The sequence below is a fragment of the Mesoplodon densirostris genome, chromosome 8 (genome assembly GCF_025265405.1).
Source record: "Mesoplodon densirostris isolate mMesDen1 chromosome 8, mMesDen1 primary haplotype, whole genome shotgun sequence".
Taxonomy (NCBI): domain Eukaryota; kingdom Metazoa; phylum Chordata; class Mammalia; order Artiodactyla; family Ziphiidae; genus Mesoplodon; species Mesoplodon densirostris.
The window spans coordinates 8,056,682-8,081,301 of record NC_082668.1 but is presented as its reverse complement, the minus strand read 5'-3'; the positions used below and the strand labels follow the sequence as shown (position 1 = coordinate 8,081,301).

General features: G+C 39.4%; 1 protein-coding gene and 1 non-coding gene across 6 annotated transcripts in view; one reads left to right on the top strand and one right to left on the bottom strand.

Moving 5' to 3' along the window:
• The window catches only part of DIS3L2 (DIS3 like 3'-5' exoribonuclease 2), a 375,400-nt gene that overhangs the window by 104,375 nt on the left and 246,405 nt on the right, over positions 1-24,620 (top strand). For all 5 annotated transcript variants that reach the window (XM_060107077.1, XM_060107078.1, XM_060107079.1 and 2 more), the window contains one exon: positions 20,943-21,177. In XM_060107077.1, the coding sequence (XP_059963060.1) occupies positions 20,943-21,177 (235 nt within the window). The remainder of the gene's footprint in view (positions 1-20,942; positions 21,178-24,620) is intronic.
• LOC132495551 (U6 spliceosomal RNA) lies at positions 17,650-17,756 on the bottom strand. Its single transcript, XR_009533281.1, has one exon. It is a non-coding gene; the product is annotated as a U6 spliceosomal RNA (small nuclear RNA).

Below are 24,620 nucleotides of genomic sequence, written 5' to 3'. Positions count from 1 at the left end.
CACATCTTTATCCACTCATCTGTTGATGGATACTTACGTTGCTTCCATATCTTGGCAATTGTAAATAGTGCTGCTAAGAACATTGGGTGTATGTATCTTTTCGAATTAGTGGTTTTGTTTTTTTCGGATGAATATCCAGAAATGGAATTGCTGGATCATATGGTAATGCTATTTTTAGTTTTTCAAGAACCCTCCATACTATTTTCCACAGTGGCTGCACCAATTTACATTCCCACCAAAAGTGTTCCCCTTTTTCTACATCCTCACCAACATTTGTTATTTGTGGTCTTTTTTTGATTATAGCTATTCTGACAGGTGTGAGATGATATCTCATTGTGGTTTTAATTTGTAAAACTGCCATTGGATTTTTTTTTTTTTTTTTTGCTGTACGCGGGCCTCTCACTGCTGTGACCTCTCCCGTTGCGGAGCACAGGCTCCGGACACACAGGCTCCGCGGCCATGGCTCGCGGGCCCAGCCGCTCCGCGGCATGTGGGATCTTCCGGGATCGGGGCACGAACCCGTGTCCCCTGCATCGGCAGGCAGACTCTCAACCACTGCGCCACCAGGGAAGCCCTGCCATTGGATTTTGATAGGGATTCAGTTGAATCTGTAAATTGCTTTGCATGGTGTGGACATTTTAACAATATTATTTCTTCCAGTTCATGAGCACCCAATATCTTTATAATTATTTGTATCTTCTTCAGTTTCATTCATTAGCATCTTATAGTTTTCAGTGTACAAGTCTTTCACTTCCTTGGTTAAATTCATTCCTAGGTATTTTGTTCTCTCTTTTTTTTTTTTTTTTGCGGTACGCGGGCCTCTCACTGTTGTGGCCTCTCCCGTTGCGGAGCACAGGCTCCGGATGCTCAGGCTCAGCGGCCATGGCTCACAGGCCCAGCAGCTCCGCGGCATGTGGGATCTTCCCGGACCGGGGCACGAACCCGTGTCCCCTGCACCGGCAGGCGGACTCTCAACCACTGTGCCACCAGGGAAGCCCTTGTTCTTTTTGATGCAGTTGTATATAAGAGTGTTTTTTAAATTTCTCTGATAGTTTGTTATGTAATGTATAGAAATGAAACAGATTTTTGTATTTGGATTTTGTATCCTGCAATTTCACTGAATTTATTTATTAGTTTTAACAGTTTTTTGGCGGTGTCTTCAGGGTTTTCTATATATAATATATCATCTGCAAGTAGAGATAGTTCTACTTCTTCCTTTCCAATTTGGTTGCCTTTTATTTCTTTTTCTTTCGTAATTGCTCTGGCTAGGACTTCAATACTATGTTGAATTAAAGTGCTAAGAGGGAGCTTGCTTGTTTTGTTTCTTATCTTAGAGGAAAAATTTCACCTTTTCACTGTTGAATATGATGTTAGCTGTGGGCTTGTCACATACAGCCTTTATTATGTTGAGGTACATTCCCTCTATACTCACTCTGTTGAGAGTTTTTATCATAAATGGATATTGAATTTTGTCAAGTGCTTTTTCTGTATCTATTGAGATGATCATATGATTTTTATTTTTCATTTTGTTAATGTGGTGTATAACTTCCTTATTTTAAAGGTGAGGGAACTACATGTTTCAAGTTAGAAGTAGTGTGATGTGCTTCAAGTTATGTATTGAACAGCAAATCCAGTATCTTAGTTCTTGAAGTCTCTACCTCTGTGACTGTTTCTTCATATCACAGGCTTTTTGGAATCCAGAGGATATAAGTGCACATCGTTTGGTTATGTTGTGGATGCAGTTTGGATCAGGATGGAGGATACTGAGAGTGGGTAAATTTCTCTGTTTCTAATTAGAGGTATAAGCTGATATTGAAGATAGTAGGGAGGTGTAGGGGAGAAATTCATTTAGCCACAAATGTCTACTATGCCTGTGTTTATGCTGTGCCCTGGGATGTCCTTGTCACAGATTTTCTTTGTTTTGGGTACTTACTTCCCAGAAATGGCTTCCTGCTGTTCCAAGTTTTCTAAGACTCATGCTGGTTTACAGCCTTCCTCTTCCTTGAAACAATATGAAGTTAGATAATATCCCTACTTTTCCCAAGTGTGGAAACAGGAACTGGACTCTGTATGGTTGAAAGAGTATAAAGCCAGGTTGAAGTCAATCATTGATCACAAAGAAACTTTGGGATAAAATGTCCACAGATAGAAATACTAACTAAATGGTTTAGGAAAGCATTTGAAAATGAAATGTAATAGGTATGGCAGGTAAATGCATGTAAACATGTTTGATCCATAAAACATTTTTATTTGTGCCTATTTTTTTAAAAATAGCTTTATAACTTATGGCTTCTTCTGTTTAACATCTCTGGTCCTGAGTTCATAGTATTGTATTCTGGAAAAGCTAGAAATATTAAAATAGTGCTTTAAGGGTAAAGCATCTCTCAGTATTTCCATTATAAAATGCAATTTTAAAGGGTTTAGAAGTCAGCTATAAAAATTTGTTCTTGGCTGATACTTTGTATACAAAAATCTCTGCCCAGGGTAATTTTCAGAAGAATTTTTGCAGTGGCATAAACTGTGAGGTTATATGGCAGTACCAGCTTAAATTGAGCTCATTTTTTATGCTTCTACCAAAGTGGGGGAAAGATGACAGCTTTTAAAATGATTCAAATAAAAGAGTATGAAAATTATATTTCTAACCCTGTGCTTTTAGAAAATTTTGGTTAAAAAAATATTACTTTGCCATCAGAAGACTCACCATTGGCTTAAGTATCCAAATAATAGCACCACTTAACCCAGTGTAAGCCCCAAATCTAGATGACTTTAGAGTAATTCTTTTAATACCAGATTTTAACAGCTGATTTTGAAAGTAGTATTTGGGCCGTCAGTGACTACGTAACCCCAAAGAGATCCCTTTGGGCCGCACTTGTTGAAAAATAGCTTTCTGTTTGGTACCTGAGCTTAGCTGTCTGCAAAGCAAGGAAGGAAGTACTAACGGGAAAGCAAAAACATGTTTCTTACGTGACTGGAGACTTACACAGTGAAGCTGGAGAGCCTCTTGTTAATGTAACGTTCTTTCCAAAGCTTTGGGTAGGTCTTAACTTGAAAAGAAGGTTGACCACAATGCAGATAAGCTCCTTGCTCTTACACTGTTGTGAATACATGTGCACATACACTTCTACTGCACTTTACAGCTTGGCCAGGTTTCTTTTTCTTTTTCTTTTTTTTTCCCTACTTCTTCTTCAAAGCTAAATCACATAAGCAGATTTCCTCCAGGGATAATTTTATATGTGGTAGCCAAACTGGTCTTAGAATTCACAATAGCCTCCTCTGTTGTGTCAACTTCTGAACCTTGGAAGTACAGTTCTGTGCATAGAGCCCATAGGGAACATTTGAGGTCTTGTTGGTTTGAAATGAAATATGACTTTATGTGAAATATGAATTGAAAATGATATTGGATTATGTACAGTTGTTCAGAAATATAGTCTCCATGGTGGAGAAGGAACTGCCTCATTAGTGAAAGTCTGCCCCACCTTATTGTCTGAAGTAATGATGCTGTACCATACTCAGGGCCGAACAAGGTAAAAAGAACAACAGGATCAAGAGCAGAAACACGTTAGTTTTTGCTCTGAAAACAACTTCCTTACACAAATGCACTTATCAATGCTTATTCAAAGATCTTAGGAGATTTGCTTTAGGTTCGTAGGGTCCTCTTGTCCACCTGCTGGGGCCTCCAGCTCCGGGTGTGCTGAGGTAAAGGAAAGCCTGCCTTGGCTTCAGCGATTGAAGCATGTTGCTTTCTCTGGAGTCATCTGTGCTGAGAGGCCACTTCTCCATCCTTGTCTGGTCCAAGTTTAGGTGGCTTATTATAGGGAGAGACAGGTGCTCATGCTGTCATGACCCAATGATATGGAAGTGATAGTGGATATCTTAAAGTGAGAGAAGGGCACTACGTACCATCGAGCAAGTGTTTGAATTCACAGTTCCTGAGAAGTGGATGTATTTAGTATAGAGATGCCTTTTTGGGGGAAGAGTAGATTATGTAATTTTCCAGAGGAGTAATCTGTTACTATCCTAATTTTGCTCCATTGCCCCAGATTTGGCCAGTGGACGCCCCCTAAGTTGGTTCCTGTGTCATTTTGACACGTTCTTGTCATCCTTTGAACACTTTATATTCTGGAGATGTTCCAGCCTCATCTTTCCCTGTGTTGGCCAAGAAATTATCCATTTTCTAAGAAGTCCTGGTACCTTTTAGTGCATAAATCCAGATGCTCCCAAGCCTTCTCAATGAAGAGAGCTAAGAAATATGAGTATTTACTTATATCTCTGTGTCTGTCTGTCTATCTGACTAGGTAGCTCCCTGCCTACCTACCTATCTTGAAAACTGTGAGTTTACACTAAAAGCTCCAATTCCAGTGCAACACCACAGGGTTCATTATAGTTTCCCCCTTTCGGTATTTGTCACTCTCTTCTTTAATGATGAGAAACCTGGCTCTCATTGTCCACATATTTACTTATTTGCTCATCCCTGTTTGTAACCGATATGCTGACATTGCCTGCTATTCTACTAGGTCAGCTTTCTTACTCAGGCTTCAATCCGTGCCTCCTCACTCAGGCTGTGATTCCCCATCATTGTACCGTATTATTTTTGAGCTTGTGTTCTTTTAAAGTTGGGAGTTCTAGCTTTTTTACATGGAATCCTAGAGCCGGTTAATCAGTGGCACTTGGTGTACAAGAACCTCGGCTCTTCCCGTGTATAGAGTATTGTATCATTTCTATCCTTTTTTTTCTGGCTGTGCCACGTGGCACGTAGGATCTTAGTTCCCTGACCAGGAATTGAACCCCTGCCCCCTGCAGTGGAAGCGCAGAGTCTTAACCACTGGACCGCCAGGGAAGTCCATATCATTTCTATCTTGATATTTGTCTTGATGGCTATCTTTCTTTTAAGTACCAAGTTGAGAAAAAAAGAAATAAACTGTGTGCGCATGCATGTGCATTTTAACTAAGGTACTATGGATGACATTCAAGGCTGTCTTCGGCAAGGAAGAGCTCAGTCTTCCTTTTGGATTTGTGTGTGTGTGTGACTTTTCAGAAGTGTCCAGCTCTAACTACATCTGTCTACTTGTTCCTCAAGCATGCCTACTTCCTGGACTTTTTCTATATCATCTTTTTCATAATATCCATCCTCTTGACCCATGCTGTTAACCATCATCTTTCTAAGCCCTTCTTGGTCATCTCAGCAGGAAGCAGTCATTCCTTTGGTTGGAGCTTATGCCATTCAAATGACATTTACTTCTGCTTAAAGGTATTTGGGAATGTGCTCTGTGGGTCCTACTTACTTCCAGGTACCAGTAGGCCAATACTACTGATGATATTTTTGAAAGTATTTTGTTAACTATTAAGTGTCACCTCACTGTGCGGAGGAGTTATTTAATGCCTAATAGATGCCTTGCACATTATAAGATTTTAATAAATGTTTATTGGATTTTAAATTTTGTCAGAATGAAAAATATTTGGTATTTTCAGTTGATAACTTTGGCTCATACTTTCAATGTTTTAATTGAGTTTTTGCTCCCCACTGTATATAGATGCTGAGCTTGTTTGGCTTGGGTGCAAAGAGATTTATTTGGTTCACATATTAGCATATAGTAAAATTTACCCTTTTTAGCATTCAGTTCTATGAATTTTAAAGCATGTATAGCTATGTGTAACCTCTACCACAGTCAAGATGGAAAACAGTTCCGTCCTACCCACAAATTCCCTTGTGTCTCTTTTTAGCCAACACTTCCCTTTACCCCACAGCCCCTGCCAACCACTAATCTGTTTTATGTCCCTATGGATTTGTCTTTTGTGGAATGTCATATAAATGGAATTATTTTGAGTCTGGCCTTTTTCTATTAGCATAATGCATTTGAGATTCATCCATGTTGTTTAGTGTTGCTAAATAGTATTCCATTGTTTTGATGTCCCAGAGTTTGTTTACCCATCCACCAGCTGAAGGACGTTTGGATTATTTTCAACTTTTGACCATTAAGAATAAAACTGCTATGAATGTTGCTGTACATGTCTTTGTATGAACATATGTTTTTATTTCTCTTGGTCAAATGCCTAGAAGTGGAATTGCTGGGTCATATGGTAAACATATGTTTGTCTTTATAAAAAATCATAAAGCTGTTTTCCAAAGTAGTTGTACCATTTTTCACTACCATTAAAAATGTATGAGAGATTCTGTTTCTCCACTTCCTTACCAGAATATAGTAGTAGTATTTTAACCATTCTTGTGGGCAGATAGTAATATTACTTTTTGTTGTTGTAGTTGTTTGTTATCTTTTGTTTTGCATTTTCCTGATGAGAAAATGATACTGAACATTTTTTGTGTGTATGCTCATTGGCCATTTATATATATTTAGTATTTTCTGAGGTGTCTGTGTAAGTCTTTAACCCATTTTTTAATTAGTTTGTCTTTGTGTTAATGAATTGTAAGACGTCATGTACTATGGATAAGGACCTCTGAGATATATATGTGTGTGTGTATATATACATTTATTTATTTATTTCAGATCTTCTGTGTTACTGTTTTTTTGTCTAGTTTTATTACTTATTTGATAAATATTTATGATCGAGGATTTGTTTATTTCTCCCTTTACTTTTGTCAGTTTTCGCTTCATCTGGTTTGAAGCTTTTTTTATTAGGTGCATGTACATTTACAGTCATTATATCTTGTTAATGCATTGACTCTTTTATTAACATGAAATGATCCTCTTTGACCCCTGTAATACTTTTTTTTCTTGAATTCCACTTTGTGTGATGTTAGTATAGCTACTTCAGTTTTATGAAAATGTTTTCAAAGATGAGAAATGATAGAGAACATCTGTATGATGACATGAGAAAGTTTATCATGTAGAAGGAGGGGGCAGTGAAATAGTGGGGGAGAAGGTACTACCCAATGAGCAAAGCCCTCAAGGCAAGAAATAGTATCCAAAGCTGGATCACTCTATCTGTGGTTTGAGGTGGGAAGAAGGAAAGGATGGTTGCAGATACAAGTACATTTTTTAGAGTTGACCATACCTTAAATCTATTTAAAAAATCTAGCAATAGGCACACAGCTTATAGTGTGCCAGCAACCACTAATCAAATGTGGTTTCAGTTTTTATTATCGGTACATGAGTGTGGTAGTTCAAGTGTTGGCTGACTTTTCAGATAATTGTGGTTAATCTGTTATTAGTAAATTGGCTATATGGAACATCCTTAGGCTCTGGAACTGTGACCCTTACATTAATGGTCCTGAATATCCCTTGCTCTGAAAAATTTTTATTGTATACTGTCTGGTTTTCTGGAATGGTCTAAAAATTGAGCTTATTTTTCAGTGTGGTCCAGCATATTGAAGTGTGTCTCAAGGATATGAAATTCATTTTGCTACAGATGGTGTGATGTGAAGGAATCTGAGGTCGGGTACTGCAGCTAAGTCTCTATACATGTAAAAACTTCAAATACAAATAATCTTTATTTGACATGTGCTCTACATCCATGAGCATGTTGTTCAAACTTTTTAGGTTGTTTTCTTTCCTGAATGATGTTAACATTCTTGCTTTGACTCCGTGTCAGAAATGGTTGTGATTTAAAAGGGGAATGATCGTTGATTCATGGAAACAGGTGGAAATTATTACTAGTAGGCTTCTACTATGAATAAAAATACAAAGAATTATCTTTCAAAAGAACCCCACTTTGAGCCTTTCTAAGGAGACTTCAGCTTTGTTCTTTGCTAGGATTGAAGAACTGGCCACATTCCTCAGATGCAGGGGAGTACCGTCTAGTCGACCTCCTTGCTACAGAGATGGATTCAGGACTGGGCATGTGACCAAAATCAACCCCAGCAGCCTAGTCCTGAGATTTTTTTGCAGAACACCTGGGCAAGACTTCCTCTCTTTTTTCCCACTGTGGTCTGTAAGAGGATGGGATATATTCTGAAGCTCCTGGAATCCTTTTTGACACATGAAGAGAGAGGCTGCCCTGGTTTTGGAGCTAATATTGAGGAAATCTGAGAGTGCCCCGCCACCCCCCTATCACTCCCTCCCTCTGCAAATATCAGATGGGCCTCTCAATATGATCAGATTGACTCAATTATGTAAGCTAATCCGTTACTTATGTAAGCTAATCAGCCAATTCAAGTTAGTTTTTGTCTCTTGCAGCTAAAACACTCATTATTAATACACTGAGTATGTGTTAGAGACTTAAGTCAAAATACAATAAAGAGTAAGGTTAAGAGAAAAGCAGTCACTGCATACAAAGTTACATGTAAATGTATGTATTCTTTCACTAAATCTCAATAATTGTCTATTCCTTCCATGAACTCTGTTCTTGGAAGTTCTTCTGTCAGTTCTTCTCTCTCTTGGGAACTCTCCCCTAGGGCTTGCTTACCCAGGTTTCTTTCTAGCCACCCTCTTGCCTGACTTTATTTGTTCCTGAGTTTCAGAACTTGGTGTGATATTTGCCAAATTCTCTTCCCCACCTCTGCTCATTTCTAGCATCAAAGTACATAATACCTTGCTATGGAGATTATTCTAGTTGGAATCTGCTGTGTTCTGTGAATTGTCTCTCCTCTAGGGGAAGTATGCCTGCTTCTTACTCTCTTTGGTGACTAGGCACAGAGGCTTGGTTGTATCAGGGTGAAGTTGTGGTTAGTTAGTTTCTTGTGGTGGCCGTGCAGAAAAGGAGAGAGGGTGTGTGTTAAAAGACACCCATAATTCTGTTTCAAGTCCCGTGGTCTCTTTGGAACAGTGTCCAGAGAACCTAAAGCCAGACTCATTAGACGTCTGCACTCTTCCTCTCCTTCAGTCCAGGCCTGCTCTGCACAGAGGGCTCCTTGGCAGATACTGATCATTTCTCCAAGAGCCCTGTTTCCTTTCTTTCTTAAAATATTTTTTAAAAAGAATCAAACAATTTAATAAGGGAGTTATATGGTTTTCCTTATTGTACTCACAGATAAATAGAAAAAGGGAGACAGATCCTGCTGTTCTAAGTTGTTAGAAGCCTATTTTTGAGTTGGTGTGATCTAAGCCAGGAAAGAGTTTGCAGTGGCTTGTGAATGGTGTATAATGGAAGGAACTGGCAGATAAGATTAAAATGGTTAAAAAAGGTCAGTGGACATTGAGAAGGTCAAGGTCTTTGAATGATAAGCCAAAGAACAGAGAATTAGTTTCTCCAGGGAAGAGAAATCCATCAAAAATTTTGAGTAAAAAGGTAGTTTAATCAGATCTTTTTTTTCCTGGAAGTTTGTAGGGTGGTCCTGAGAATACCAGGGAATTTGTGGAAATATAAGAGCTCTTGTAAAAAGACAAGTGAAGGATTTGGTGAAGCAGTATGTTTGGCAGTAGAAAGAGTCAAATATGGTTGTGAGGTTTTGAGTTTGAAAGGCCTGGAAGAAAGTGGTCATGGTGTTAATAAAAAAGAGAACAGGAAGGGGAAGTGCTTTGAGGGGAAGGACTAGAGTGGTGTTTGATGGTTTGAGTTTAAGGTGATAGTAGCACATTAGGACGGAATTGTGCCGGAGACATTGTGTTAGGTGCTATGTTAAGTATTGGGAATATAACAGTGAACAAACAGGAGAAAAAGTCCCCACTTTCATGGAGCTTGTGTTTCACTGGGGAAGACATAATAATGTAAATAAAATACCATGCTCAATAGTGGTAGGTACTGAAGAGGAAAAATAAGTAAAATAAGGGAGATATGAATTTGGGGTGGGGTTGAGATTTTAAATAGGCTGCCTTGAGAAGGTGACTCTGAGTAAGAAGTGAAGGAAGTGAGGGAGCTGTCCTTGGGAAGATCTTGGGGAACAGTGAATACATGCCTAACGTGTTCAAGGGATAGCAAAGATGCTGAGGTGGGGAGTAGTTGGAGATGAAGTCAGCAGGACCACAGGGTGGGGGCAGAGATCAGGTAGGGCCTGTGCATCTGTCAGGATTTGGGTTTTAAGCTCTGATGGAGGCAGAAAGCCTTGCAGGATTTAGAGCAGAGAATTGACATGATATGACTTAGATTTCATAGGCTCACTCTGACTGCTGTGTTGGGAATAGATGGAAAGAGGAGAAGAGTAGGAGCAGCCCCCTTACAAGGCTCTTGCCTGTATCCAGGTGAGAGGTGATGGAACCTGAACCAGGGTGGTGGCCATGGTGGCAATGAAGATAGAGCGATAGGATGAGCTGATGGATGTGATTGGGGGGTGGGGGAGGAGGGAGGGAGGAATTGATCCACTGATAAGGATAACAAAATTTTTGGCCTGAATAACTGGGAAGAATGGGGATAGTTTGTTCTACTCCTGTTAACTAAATAAAAGGCACTCTTGGATTAACTACCATAGGCAAACAAAGTTCCCAATTAACATATATACCTTTAAGAACGTCTGTAATATGTCTTTAAAATGATAGTATCCATGGTCATGTTTTAAAATGAAAGAAGCTTATTGGCAAGCCTTGTCAGGAACTCCCTGTGGAAATATCAATTGCTTTTCTTGGCTCCAAGGTATTTCCTGAACAGTGTATTATACTTTGTCCCAAGCATGCCATTAAGGGATTTGAAAGTTTGTTAAAACATGTGTGGCAAGTGAGTGCTGTCACTTAAGCCTAGCCGGAGAAGCCAAGAAACGGAGCCTAGCGGCTCCTAGGTGGACTTCATGACATGCATTAGCTCTGAATCAGAGGCTCAGGTAGTGGGATAGGCAGGGCATTATCTCCTGTGCACAAAGCCTTCAGCTGACACTGTTGTAAACAGCCCTTTCAGCAGAAAGTGCCTGTGGACATAGGCATATGTAAATCTTTTTGGAGAAGCTCCATTTTACCAAGTTGATAGCAACCCCTGCCCCAGGGGAATGTCATAGAATTTATTTGCTTGGAACAGAATTTTCCAGTGCTAATATAGACTTGTTGTCTTTATGAGATTTAAAATAGCACTCTTCAAAGATGGCTTTTATGTTCAAGGAAGGGTTTTTTGTATCAGTACACAGGGAGACTATGAAATGTTTCATGCTTGGAGTTTGGTAATGTTACTTGGCATTTTTATTTACGATTCCATTTAAATTGGTTACAGGTACTCTTGCTCCCCAGTTTTGAAATACATTATATTAATTATAAAAGGAGGGAGAAGAAAAAAACTAATTGAGTTTTAAAGTGACCGGTTTCTTGACTCTGTTGAGTTTGAGTTGCTCTTTGCAGTTGATCTGATTTACAGCTCAGTGTAGACATCCCCCCACACTCCTTCTAAGGGACAGATTGGTACTTCACACTCTACAGAAATCAGGAAACATCCCTGGAAGCCGTGCTCACGTTTTGGCTTTCTCGTCTTCAGGCATTCATGATTTTTCTAGCTAAAAATGTTGTTTTAAATTGGTGACAGTGAACTTTATGGTTACATTTGGGTCCATATTGAAACTGGAGTTATAATTTAGATATGAAGGTCTAGAATTATTTTAGGAAAATGCATTTATTTAAATGTCTGCCAGTTTTATTCATTTGCATGTGCACTTATATTTGCTTTTTATGGTGATAAGTTTCAACTCTGATTAAATAACTGGTGGCTCGTCCCTGGTTTCCAGACAGTGTAGTAGTGGAGGGCAGTGCAGTATCATGCAGTTATCATGTAGATAAGCATCTGAATTTAGCTGGCTCTTGCTGCTTGGTAGTTATTTATTTCTTGTAATTTTTTTTAGAATTCTTCTTTTACAGCCAATTCAAGTCTTTCTCATTCTCATCAGAAGAAAAGAAGAGGAAACTAATATTTATTGAGCATGTTTTATATGCCAAGCATTTTGGGAGCCTCTGGGGAATATAAAAAATGAATGTGGTATGGTTTGCTTTCTGGTGGAAGAGAGAAATATGTGAACAAATAGATGGAATATAACTTGATCAACAAACTTATAATGAAACAATAGGTAAGGAATAGTAGTGAACAAAGGAAGGAAACAACATTTCTTAAGAGACGGGGGAGTTTAGTCAGAGAAGCAGTCACAGAAGAGCTGGATCTTGAATTTTGATTGAGTATTCGCCAGGCAGGCAAAAGATGCAGAGGTATTTCATGCAGTGGGTGTTAGTGGTGGGAGATGTACATGCAAAGCTCACTCTGAATCTGTTTGCAGGAAATCTCCCATAGGAGTGAGTGTTCAGGACTGAGAGCTGGACTTAGAGCCCTAGATCTGTGGTCATGTCACAGCTCTGCTATTTAGTAGCTGTGGGATTGTGACATGTCTGAACCTGTTTTTTCCTGTGAGATGGAGATAATTATTCTCCTGTGTATCACCCAGGGTTGTTGTGTAGATCAAATTAGTTAATGTGTGTAAAGCACAGGGAAGATAGTGCAATATGAATGTGAAGAGTGATAATAGAAGTCTTAGTGTTTAACGTGTCCATAATTATATTTAAATTCTCTCTGCTTCACTAACTCCTATTCCTTGTGAAACCCCCTTTGAGTCTTTTCTCAGTGCTCTAGAGTTCTCAGCTTCTCTTTTCAGAGAAGCTTGGCCTTCGCTGAACCATTGTGGTTAACTTCCTAATCTGGATTTCTGTCCTCCAATACACTCTTCCCATCTCCTGATCTACATTTCCAGCTACCACCTGGATGTTCCCCATCACCTTGGACTTCCTGGTTCTAAAGACTAAATTTGTTTCCTTCTATACAGATTCACTTACAACTTTGTTCCTGGCACCTGTGCTAAGAGCTTTTCATATATTATCTCAGTTCCACAATAATCTTATGATACTGGGTACTCTTGTCCCCATTTTAATTATAGTGAAACTGAGATTCAAAGAGATTACATAGCTTTGCCAAAGTGGCATAGCTACTAAGCAGCAGAGCCATGATGCAAACCCAGGTGTGTTGATTACAGTTCCTTCTCTTAAAACCACTTTTCCCTACTCCTCACTTTACTAACTTTACAGTAAAGATCAGACTCATTAACTTGGCATTCGGTGCTCTTCATGTTTGCTTCTTCATCCTCTTTTCTCATTCTTACTGTACATTTTCACTACTACTTGCCTTTCCTGAGGGAAAATTTGTATTTTCTTATCTCCTTGCTTTTGCATATGTGTCCTTTCCCATCTTAGTCTCCTTTTCCTGTGTTCACCTGTCAAAATCCTGAGGGATGCAGGGCGGTGTAGTGGAATAAGCCAGGGCGGGAGTTGAGTAGATCTGTCTTCTGCTTTCCCTCACAGTCTTGATCTGTTTCACAAAGGGCTGGACCAGTTTACATTTATACCAGCAAAGTATCGCTGTACATTCTTGCTGACATTTGGTATTGTCAGGATTTTTAGTTTTTGCCTGCCCATGGGTTTGTGGTGATATCTCACTGTGGTTTTAATTTGCATTTCTCTGATGACAAACGAGGCTGAGCAGCTTTCCATCTTTTTTGTCTATTTGGCAATAAAGATTCACTATTTTATTAAGTGCCTTTTAAGCCTTTTCCCCATTTCTCTATTGGATTGTCTTTCATTGATCTATAGCAGTTCTTTATATATTCTGGATATGAGTACTTCTATGGCTTATCTTTTAAAATTTCTTTTACATTATTTTAGGATAAAAGGAAAAATTTAATTTTAATGGAGTTGAATTTATCACTATCTTCTTTCATGGCGGTGCTTTTTCGTTATGTTTAAAATGTATTTCCCTATATATTTTCTCAAATATTATTTTCTAAAATTCTGCCAGCCTTTTAGATTAGCGTCTTCCTTAGACATTTTCCATTCACATGGTTGCATCATGTCTCTGATTTAGCAAGTGTTCTTGTCTTCCAATTAGGGATATTCTATAAGGCATTTTGCTATTCCTTTGCTAACACAGGGTTCCCCTTAAAGTACAGAAGTCATGCTACACCCACCCTCCTTTTCCAAAAGGTGTATCTCTTCCTCTCTGTGTCTCAGAGCTCAAGATTCTGGGCATAGGCCTATTCCTTTCAGTGGTAAGCTTCTAATAGCGTCCTCTCAGTTTCATCCCTAATGGTTTTCAGGGTTCCTCCCAAGTACCACTAAAGAGGCCACATTACTGCTCTCCATCCGCCAGAGATGGCAGCCTGTTGGAGAAAGGGGATCACCTTTTCCCTTCATTACACTGCCACACCACTCTGTCGCCCAATTTCACCTTCCAAAAGGAGACAATAAGTAGATTACAGATGTATCCATGGTAAAACTAACTTCGGGGTATATCTGACAAACATTTCTGTGTGTGTGTGTGTTTGCATTTTCACTGTTTATTTTTATTAGCAGGGTTTTGTGATGCTCATCCTATCCCGTTCATGGAATAAGACTTGAGAGTGAAAAAGTTCTGTATGACCCAGCGATTTGGTTCCCTCACTAATCTGTTTCTGTCCTGTCCTCCAGAGACTAGACTAAATCTCCAAGGGAGAAATAATCCCAGTTGCAGCGTGCACTCAGAATAATAAGTGCAGTCAGCTGCCTCTCTCTCTCAGGTCTGTGGAGGAAACCAGAGGAAGTTTTAAAGTCCTCAGTTAACCAGGTCAGTAATATATCCATTTTCCTGAGGCCTCCCTCCTTTCACTCCGAGCCCAGAGCTCTCCAAAATACTGACCAGCCTGAACTGGTAGCCTCCAGCACCAGACTTTTTACTCTCCTTACTCTTAAATTCTTATAGAGTACTCTCTGTCTACTTGTAGATGTGCATTTTTCTGTGGAGGAAGGAGTTATAGCTTTCATCTGATTCTCAGCAGGATCTGCTAAACTTCAAAACTGAGAACCACTGAGCTAGACTTTTCAACTTTTTCAAGGTCAGTCCCACAGAGGAAGGCCTCTTACTTTACAGACCCAGGGAAAATTGGGCTTCTACTTTCTAATCCACATATTCGTGTGTCTGGAAACTGTTCTGAAAACTCTCTTGCATCCTGATAGTCTTTTATATTCCTTTTTTCATTTTTCTACCCTTTTATCCATCAAATAATGTTTATTCATCAAATATTGAGCACCTAGATTGATTATGCAAGTTGCCATAGAATATACAGAGATATATTATTGGTGAGCAAACAGTCTTAACAAATGAGGTAAATCACATACATAGATAACACTAGCGTAGTGAAAAAAAATGAGAAGTGCCATAGAAGAGGTATGTATAAATTGCTTTGGGGCTTTAGAAAAGGAAGAAATTACTCTGGTCTGGGGCAGGTAGCAGGGCATGAGGAGGAGCTGAGAAGACTATGTGGTGGATTCTGGGTCATAGAAAATCCAAGGCATTTGGACTAGGTCTTGAGAGATGGGTAGATTTTAGATGTGTGGAAATGTTAGATACAGTATGCCATCTCTGGTTCTTTATTCATTCAGATGAGACTTGAGTATATAATGTGACTTTATGGAGTTTGTATTTATCAGGGAAGATAGACTCTGAACAGGTCATTTCCTACTTAGTTGCTGTTCATTCATTCAACATATATTTGAGTGACTACTAAATGCTATTCCTAACTCTTAGAATATAGCAGTGAATAAAATATCTTCCCACATCCTAGTTGGGAGCCAGAAAGTATATAATATATTGTCAGGTAAGTATATAATATATTGTCAGGTAGTGATAAGTGCAGTGATGAGAAATAAAGCAGGGTAAGAAGATAGAGTCATAACAGCGAGGTGAGGCTGTTTTAGTTAATGTGATCAGGGAATGCCTCTTTGAGAGGAGGATATTTGAGCAGAGACCTAAACAAAATGAAGAGAGCAATCCCTATGAATAGCTGGGCAAGGAGTTTTCCAGATAGAGGGAACAGCAAATGTAAAAATCTCAAGATGGAAGATTTTAGTATTCTATGAATAGCAAGAAGATCTCTAGGATTGGAGTGTAATTTGCAGAGGAAGAAGTTGTAGAAAATGAGAATGCAAAAATAGATATGGGCCAGATTTGACAAGACCTTGTGGCATGGTGATGGAAGGATGTTGGGAAGCTATTGCGAGAATGACATGATCTGATTTGTTTTAAAAAGATCACTCTAAGGCTTCCCTGGTGGCGCAGTGGTTAAGAATCCGCCTGCCAATGCAGGGGACACAGGTTTGAGCCCTGGTCTGGGAGGATCCCACATGCCGTGGAGTACCTAAACCCGTGTGCCACAACTACTGAGGCTGCAATCTAGAGCGCATGAGCCACAACTACTGAAGCCTGCACACCACAACTGCTGAAGCCCACGCACCGCAATGAAGAGTAGCCCCCGCTTGCCGCAACTAGAGAAAGTCTGCCCGCAGCAACGAAGACCCAACGCAGCCAAAAAAAAAAAAAAAAAAAAAAAAAATCACTCTAGTTCCTTTGGTTCAAAATAGAAGTCAGGAGACCAGTTATTACAGTAGTTCTGCAAGGAGATAAAGGTTGCTTGGATTTTTATAGTAACAGTGGAAATGACAAGAAGATATATTTTACCGGAAGACTTTCTTGATAGATTGGATGTGGGGTGTGAGAAGGAGAGAGTCAAGGGTGATGCCCCAGTTCGGTGCCATCTGCCGAGAGAGGCAGTGCTGGGAGAGGAATGGGTTCAGGTGGGGACCAAGGGTTCTCCTGTTTGAGGCACCAGCTGACATCCAAATGAAGATGTCAAGTAGGCAATTGGATATGTGTCTGGAATTTGGGGGAAGGGTTGAGGCGAGGCATTTAATTTTTGGAGTTAATAGCATACAGAGAGATCTAAAGCCATGAGACTGGATGAAATCATCTAGGGAGTGAGTGTAAATGGATCCTCTCCCTAGTGGTGTTTAACTTCCTCTGTTACCTATATCAGGTCAGATTTAAGTTCAAGTTAGGGGAAAATACTTCACAGATGGTGGTATTTACTTCCTAATTATAATACATACATCAGTATAGTATTTACTTCCTAATTATAGTACATCAGGAAGTACTTTGGTTCTTTCTCTTTTTATGATATTTGTATTAATCAGTGGGTTCAGGTATTGCTGCTCTGGTCCATCTATTATAAAACTCCATCCCCATCAGCATTTAGTAACCATTGATGATCATCTTCTGCCTCCGTCATTTCAGTAGGGATATCAGACTAGTGATAATGAAAGTCTTTAAGTCCTTCCTTCTTAGTTAGCTGAAACTCTTCTATAAAGAAGAATTTTACCTCATCAACTGTTTGGCTAACCTGAGGTACATTTTATATAGGAAAGGTAGGATAAATGTTTAGAATTTTCTGAGGTTGACCAGAGAGAGCCCTTTCATGATGATTCCTGAGTCCTTTAGATGAGGCTCTCGTAGCTTGTGAGAGCTTCCTTGTTTTTCCCATATGACAAGATCTTCCAGGTCCTTTTTTTTTTTTTTGTAGTTTGTTTGATTGTTTGTTTATTTATTTGTGGCTGCATCTAGTTGTGGCGAGCGGGGGCTACTCTTTGTTTTGGTGCGCGGGCTTCTCATTGCTGTGGCTTCTCTTGTTGTGGAGCACGGGCTCGAGGCGTGCGGGCTTCAGCGGCTGTGGGGCACGGGCTTAGTTGCTCCATGGCATGTGGGATCTTCCCGGACCAGGGATCAAAACTGTGACCCCTGCGTTGGCAGGCGGATTCTTTTTTTTTTTTCTATACACTTAAAATTTTTAATCCAGTACATTTTTATTCAACATTATGGCTGACATTTCATTAACAATGAAAATGGCCGTAGCATCCTATAACTCCAATAACTTTCAGTGCTTTAGTGATTTTTCTTTTTATTTGTTTATTTATTTATTTATTTATTAACATCTTTATTGGAGTAAAAAATATGGAACGCTTCACAAATTTGCGTGTCATCCTTGCGCAGGGGCCATGCTAATCTTCTCTGTATCGTTCCAATTTTAGTATATGTGCTGCCGAAGCGAGCACGGCAGGCGGATTCTTAACCACTGCGCCACCAGGGAAGTCCCCAGTTTCATCTTGTTTGTTTCCTTTTCTAGACTTAAATTAGCCATTTCTCGAAGGAGTTCCACAACCCTCATTCTTAACCAATATGTGATATGGAACAGTTTTAGAGTGCCTTTTGTATCCTATGACTTTAAGGTGATCTTTTTTCCCCGTAACATTTATTTTATTCTTGTTTGTACTGCGATAACAAAAATAGAATGAAAATACTTAAAGATGCAATGTATTAATTTATATTTTAATTATACAGTTTTGAATGACTTGATTTATACATTAAACCCTGCTACCATACAGCATTCTCTGCTTTAGTAACTCAAAAGTGAATTTAGTGCCTAAAACACTAATTCTTGAGTATAGCTAATCTAAACCATGGAGATTATCATAAAATCAGAACTGGGTTGGTTTTGAAATGTGCTCACTGTTGTGGCCTCTCCCGTTGCGGAGCACAGGCTCTGGACGCTCAGACTCAGCGGCCATGGCTCACGGGCCTAGCCGCTCAGCGGCATGTGGGATCTTCCTGGACCGGGGCACGAACCTGTGTCCCCTGCATCAGCAGGCGGACTCTCAACCACTGCGCCACCAGGGAAGCCCGAGCCTTCAAATTTTATAAAGTCAGAATTCTGGTTACCCTCTAATATTTTCTCCTTGGTCTGTGGGGACCAAATCCTTTCTGAAACTGTTAGCAGAAGAAATAAATACATAATAGAAAGTAAAGGCCTGGAACCTTTGTTTAACATCTTTCCGGAAGACTACATTTTACCTTATATTCTAACTGTAGCATGTCACTTGTTTTCTTTCACCCCTGCCTCCAGCTCTCTTCTTTCTGGAATAAAGTTTGTATGGGATGACACGTAAAAAAGAACAGTAGACCAGTGATTGTGTTGTAGCCACCGTGCTTTAGATGTAGTGTATGCACACGTACCTCCTGCCTGTGCTTTGGGCTGTTCTGGCAGTGCCCAAGGTTGTGTTAATTCTTTGAGGATGGTCAGGGGCAGATCTTCCTAAATGTTATTGAATTTGCTCGGCACATTTAAGGAAATTGAATGGATTTGCTGATTTGAGTGATGTCAGGTTTCTTTTCCTTCTCTAATTTGTCAGTGAATTCTCTGTTTTTTTTTTTTTTTTTTTTTTTTTTTTGCGGTGCGCAGGCCTCTCACTGTTGTGGCCTCTCCCGTTGCGGAGCACAGGCTCCAATTCTCTGTTTTTTGAATGATATATTTTGGGTCAGGTATGAAACCAGGATTCATGTTTTAAGGCAGAAGTGCAGGAGAGCTGGTTTTGTAATTGTATATTAATTTAAAACTTAGTTGTTGCTTCACTCTTATGTTCTCATGCAGGAAGGGGCCTAAGGGGAATCTTTTTAGAGATTTCTGGCTTAGCCAGTTGAACTTTTTTTTTTAACTGTTAAAGAAAAGGAGCCTTGTTTGTTTGGAAATAATGAACAAATGTGGAAATAATGAACAAATTGATGAATGAACAAATGAATAAATCAGTGAATCTGACAAGAGTCAGATTTCTGTTATCACATTTTCATGAAGTCAGATATTTTAAAACTTTGGGAATATATTTTTAGAGTCTGTATTCTGATTGTGTGAATATCTTTGTAATATGTTACTTTGATTTTCTGGGTGGATATTATAATATTCATTGGGGACAGTTATGTTAATTGGAGTCTGTGACATTATAATGTTTGGAGAAAGATTTCTTTTTTAATAACTTTTTGTGCATTGTATAAAATGAAGCTCTTTCATTAAGCATGACCTTTGTGTGATCTAATTTGAACATTAATCTGGTTTGTTGAAAGCAGGCATCTAATTTGAAACCTCAGAGTTAAACTCAGAAAAACGTTAGACATCTCAATTATAAGCACATAGAGAAACTACTAGAAGTTCACTCACTTCATTCAGGTCTCTGCTCAAATGTCGCTTCATCCAGGAGGCATCCTCCCTAACCACCCTACTGGTAAACTAGCCTCAGTTTCCAATAACCAGCATTTTCATATTATATATTTTTTTCACTAGCACTTATCACTATTAGACTTTTGATTGTGTACACTGCTGCATCCTTGCCACCTAGAACAGTGCCTTGCACCGTGAAAGTTACTCCATACGATTTGTTGAATGAGTACTTGTTCACTATCTGTCTCCTCACTAGAATGTAGGCCTCTTGAGGCTGCCTGGCATGAGGCTGGCCTTCCAGCATTTGTTTGAAAGAATGAAACGAATGTGCTACCTATAGTGATCAAATTCATATACACACACACGTATGTATGATCACATCTTGATTATCTGTTTAAATTGCACATAGATTTCTCATCCAGAAATAGATTATTAGAAGGATATGGTGTTCTAAGTAACATCTAGGACCTACAAAATCTGCTGTCTTTTTTGCTAATGTAGATGGACAAATTTACATATAGGGTCACCTTTTTCTTTTTCAGTGACTAAATAACACTGGTGTATGTTAATATTGTGCCCATAGAAATCAAAGGGTACTGTCATATGAGTGTCATGTGACTAACTCGTTGAATGGATTAGTAGTGGATTCTTTTCTCCTATTTGCTTCATTTTTGTTAAATTGAAAATTTTTGACATATTGTGTAATGCTCATTCTTATTTCTAGTGTAAATGTCTATCAGTTGTGTGCTTTCTATACTGATCTCAGGCCTCAAAATGGAGAATTAAGGGTTTATATTTTTTATGGGAACATTTTATAAACTCTTGTTCACACTTAATTTTTTTTCTATTTCATCTTACATTCTTGTGGTTTCATTTGGGAACACAGTGACAAACTATGTTGAGTTCTTTTATCATTTCCCAGCATACTAGTTGGTCCCATGTGATGGACACTTTGTGAAGCAGTGTGGTACTTCTGGTATTCAGGGCCTTTGTGGGAGAGAGGATGAAAATATACATCAGAAAAATGAGAAGTGGATATAACATTAATCTTGGGCACCTTGAAGTGCTGGATTGGTCGTAAGGTAATCTGTGCATCTGGAAAATAAAGATTCTTTTTCAGACTACATGGTGAGTGTCCAGTGCTTCTGAATGTGCAGTTTTTTTCCTTAGGAAAGTAAAATGAAAAAAGAAAAATCTGCACTTTCCCATTTTTCCCTCCAGTGATTTAGCAGAACTTTTCTCTTTTCTTCAGGTAATTAAACCAGAGAGCAATGACAAAGAAACAGAAGGTGCCTATGAATCAGATCTCCCTGAGGAGCTCTGTGGAAGCCATCTCCTGCAACAGTCCCCGAAAGGCTATAATGATAGTCCTGATGTCATTATAGAGGCTCAGTTTGATGACAGCGACTCAGAAGATGGACATGGCAACACGCAGAATGCTCTGGTTGATGGTGTTAAGAAACTCTCAGTTTGTGTTCATGAAAAAGGTGAGTACTGGACTGCTCTCCGACGTTTTATTTTAGTAGATTGTTTTAAATATTGGAATTCTCTCTGTGCTACAGAATTAATCACACAATACAGTTGGTATCTTTCCAATTTCTAACCTGTGGCAGCTTTTAGGAAAGGGGGATCTTTGACAGGCTTCCAGCTGCTGTTTGTGAGGAGGGGACAGAAATGCTGCTGGTGATTTGTGTGGTCAGTGGTTGCTGTTGTCATTTCCTAATGGGTTTTGCATTGTGTTGATAGCTAACCTTGAAATTTCCTGTGATGAGCCCAATCCCACCCTGTGGTTGATACGAACATAATTAAACCAAACTAAAGTCCTTACAAAAAAAAGCACTTTGTTTTACCCTGGATTTTGCTTTAATTTTGACTCGGTACATTTCATCCTTAGTGGTGAATAGATCACCTTAAATTTGATAAGTAGATTATCTTTACAAAGTGTTTTGATTGTAAACTTTTTAAAAAGCCAGTCTTATTTTCTCTGATCAAAATTTAAGCCATGGGTCCCCTGGATACTGAGAAAAGCAATTGCAAACACATAGGCGAAGAGCTGTGACCAAGGGCCCTACCTGACTGCAGTCTGGAAAACTTAAGGGAAAGTAGCAATGAAAATTGGGATATTTCAATGTATAGATTTCTAGGAGGTTTTAAGTGCAGGGAATATGTTTTCTAGCCAGATTGATTTTTATGTATGTTATGAAATGGAAAACATTGACCTGGTTAGGCCAACTAGATTATGAGGGTTTTTTAATCAGGAAGAAGTTTCTGGCACAGTCCCCACGAAAGACTAGAAGAAATGCCAGAAGATTACTAAAGGAGGATGTTCAGCAGACACCCTGTGATAGGGACTGGTGAGCACAGTTCTCTGACATCCTGAAGAAAGCTGGAGGTGATTTCAGGAAGTGACTGCATAAGGATCACCCTGTGTCTTCACTGCTGATGAGGTAGTGATCTCGGGCAGCGAGCACTTTCTAAAAGCCTGTGTCGCTTTCTGGTGCCAAGTACTACTCATTCAGAAGGACTTCCCGACTTTGAAATTCTATCTGAATGAAGAGGTTACTGCTTCCTCACTGCCCCACCTCACTGCTGACCTGAGGGCACCCAGGTTCCTTTTGTTTTTGTGGCCTGCTTAGATAACTAGTGGTTCCACTGTTCAGGGCCCAGCCAATTTCATTTGGATGTTATTCCTTGAAAATTCCTTCTTCTGATGTTTCTTCTTTCTTCCTTTAAAAACAGTTTAATAACCAGGACCCTAAATAGCCAAATCCTCATCTGCAAGGTCACCAAGGGAGAGAGGTACTTGAAGGACAAAGCCAGGGGAAGGAGTACTTTAAAATTTACTGGGTATTTGGCCCAAAACCACTTTGTGGAAACCTAGCTCAGGTGATTGAACTTGGAAGACCTCAGCAGCCTCTTTTCCTCTAGGTTCCAAGTTGAAGGGATGAGATGCTTCAGTTTCTCATTAGTGATTGGTACCAATACAAGGGCAAGGAAATATTGATGGATGGAAGTGATGGCAGAATTGATGCCCAGGGTGGATATTAATAATTCACTTTATCCTTCGTTTGGGAAATTCTGATGCCAGACATACTCTTGATTTGTCCTCTATTGTAATTTTCCTGCATCTCTGTTGCAAGTAAGTGTCATTGAGTGCTTTACAAGTCCACCGTATGCAGTTTTTTTCCTTACTGTTTTTACGGTCTTCATATCCTACTGTTATTTATATTGCTTCCTTACTGGCCCTGACAGAGGAAACAGCCTTAATCCTTCCCTCAGAATCTGGTACCAATTTCTCTTTCCTCTAAATAGAGAGTTTTCAAACCACATGGCTGTTTCTCATTTCTTGCCCTCTTGATATTTAGGAAAATTACAATTTGCTCTTTTAAAAATCATGGTGTTTTTAAGGATATTTCAACCAGCTTCTCTTCTCTGGATAATATAAAATCTGGTTACAGTTAGGATGTTAGTTCTTTTTGCACCATTTAAGGGTTTGAAATTTGTTATTGAAACAAACCATAACCTTAAGACCATCATAAACTTCTCCTAAGACTTCTAGAAAGGTTCATTGCTTTGTGTTGTAATTGCAAATGGATTATTAATCCTAGTTCACACCTGTGTGCAAAAGAGTGGTTTTTGTTTGAATATCATGTTTTTTTTTACCCAAAGCAAACATGACATATTACATGTGTATACTTAGTACATCCCTTTTTGACCAGGAAGCATTCATATCTTTACCATAACTACCAATTTCTCTGGTAATTGAGCAGGTAACCCCAGCTGTATGCAGCAAGTGCCTATCATTGCATTCAGAGAAAAGTTTCTCTGGGCATCTCAGACCTACACAATAGTTTCTTCTAGGAAGACAACATGGATCTGGATCATCCTCAGCCCTTGAGAGAATAGGCCAAAGACCTGGGCCCCTTTTGGAGGTCCAGTCCCACAGCCTCCCAAGGCTGATCTTTCGCCACTTCCCAGGCAATGGCATTATTGTCAGCATAGAAAACTGCTACCTGTGTCAAGACTGGGGACAACCCAAGTAAGTATTCTTTGGTATCAAGTATTTGAGTAACGATTGCCTGATTAGCAAACTCCACAGGATGAAAAACATCATGACGAATTGATACAGTAGCTCTTTATCATACATCTTTGGGAACTTTAAGAACAGTTTTGGCCTCTGAGTCTTGGCGATGGTGACCTAATCAGGTTGTGATGTACTTTTCCTGTTCTCTACCTTAGTAGGGTCTGTCAGAGATCTTGTTCAGCTTTCTGGTCTGGAGACAAGCTTCTGCCAGTACCCTGATGACTGAACATGGGTTTGAATGTAGTGTCGGTGACCCTCTAAGTTCTCGCTTTTGTCTCTGGCCACCTTCAACTCTTTTTTGAAGGGAGAATCCACGTTCCCTTCCGAGGGGATCCTTGTTCCCTTCCGAGGTTTGGATCGATCTATTACTGCACCTCCTGGGGCCTGCCCAAGTCAACCTTAGGAGTCAGGAAGAGCCCTTTTTTTCACACTTAAAATTCGTCTCCTTCCAGCGCCAGGCCTATTCATTGCCTAAGTTTAAGCTCTCTTTCCTTGGATAAAAAGTAACCGTATTTCCCTTTGGCTGAGAAAAGCAGATCCATATGATTATTCTCCTGTGATACTTTGGGGTTAGTGAAATGCCAAGAACCCTTACTCCTGACTGTCTAGAAACCCTTCTTTCTCAGAGCTAATTTTTTTCATTTCCTTTCTGCCAGTGTTTCCAGCTTCTGAGATCAAATCTTTCTTATATTTTTGTTGCCTAGCTCTCCACTGTGTATAATGATGATTAATATAATTAGAAGACAGTTATGTTTGCTTCAGAAATTATATTAAAAATTAAATATAGGGCAGTTTCCACCACAATTTTTGGACAATGTTTTGTGCCAGTGTTTTAAAGTATTTTTT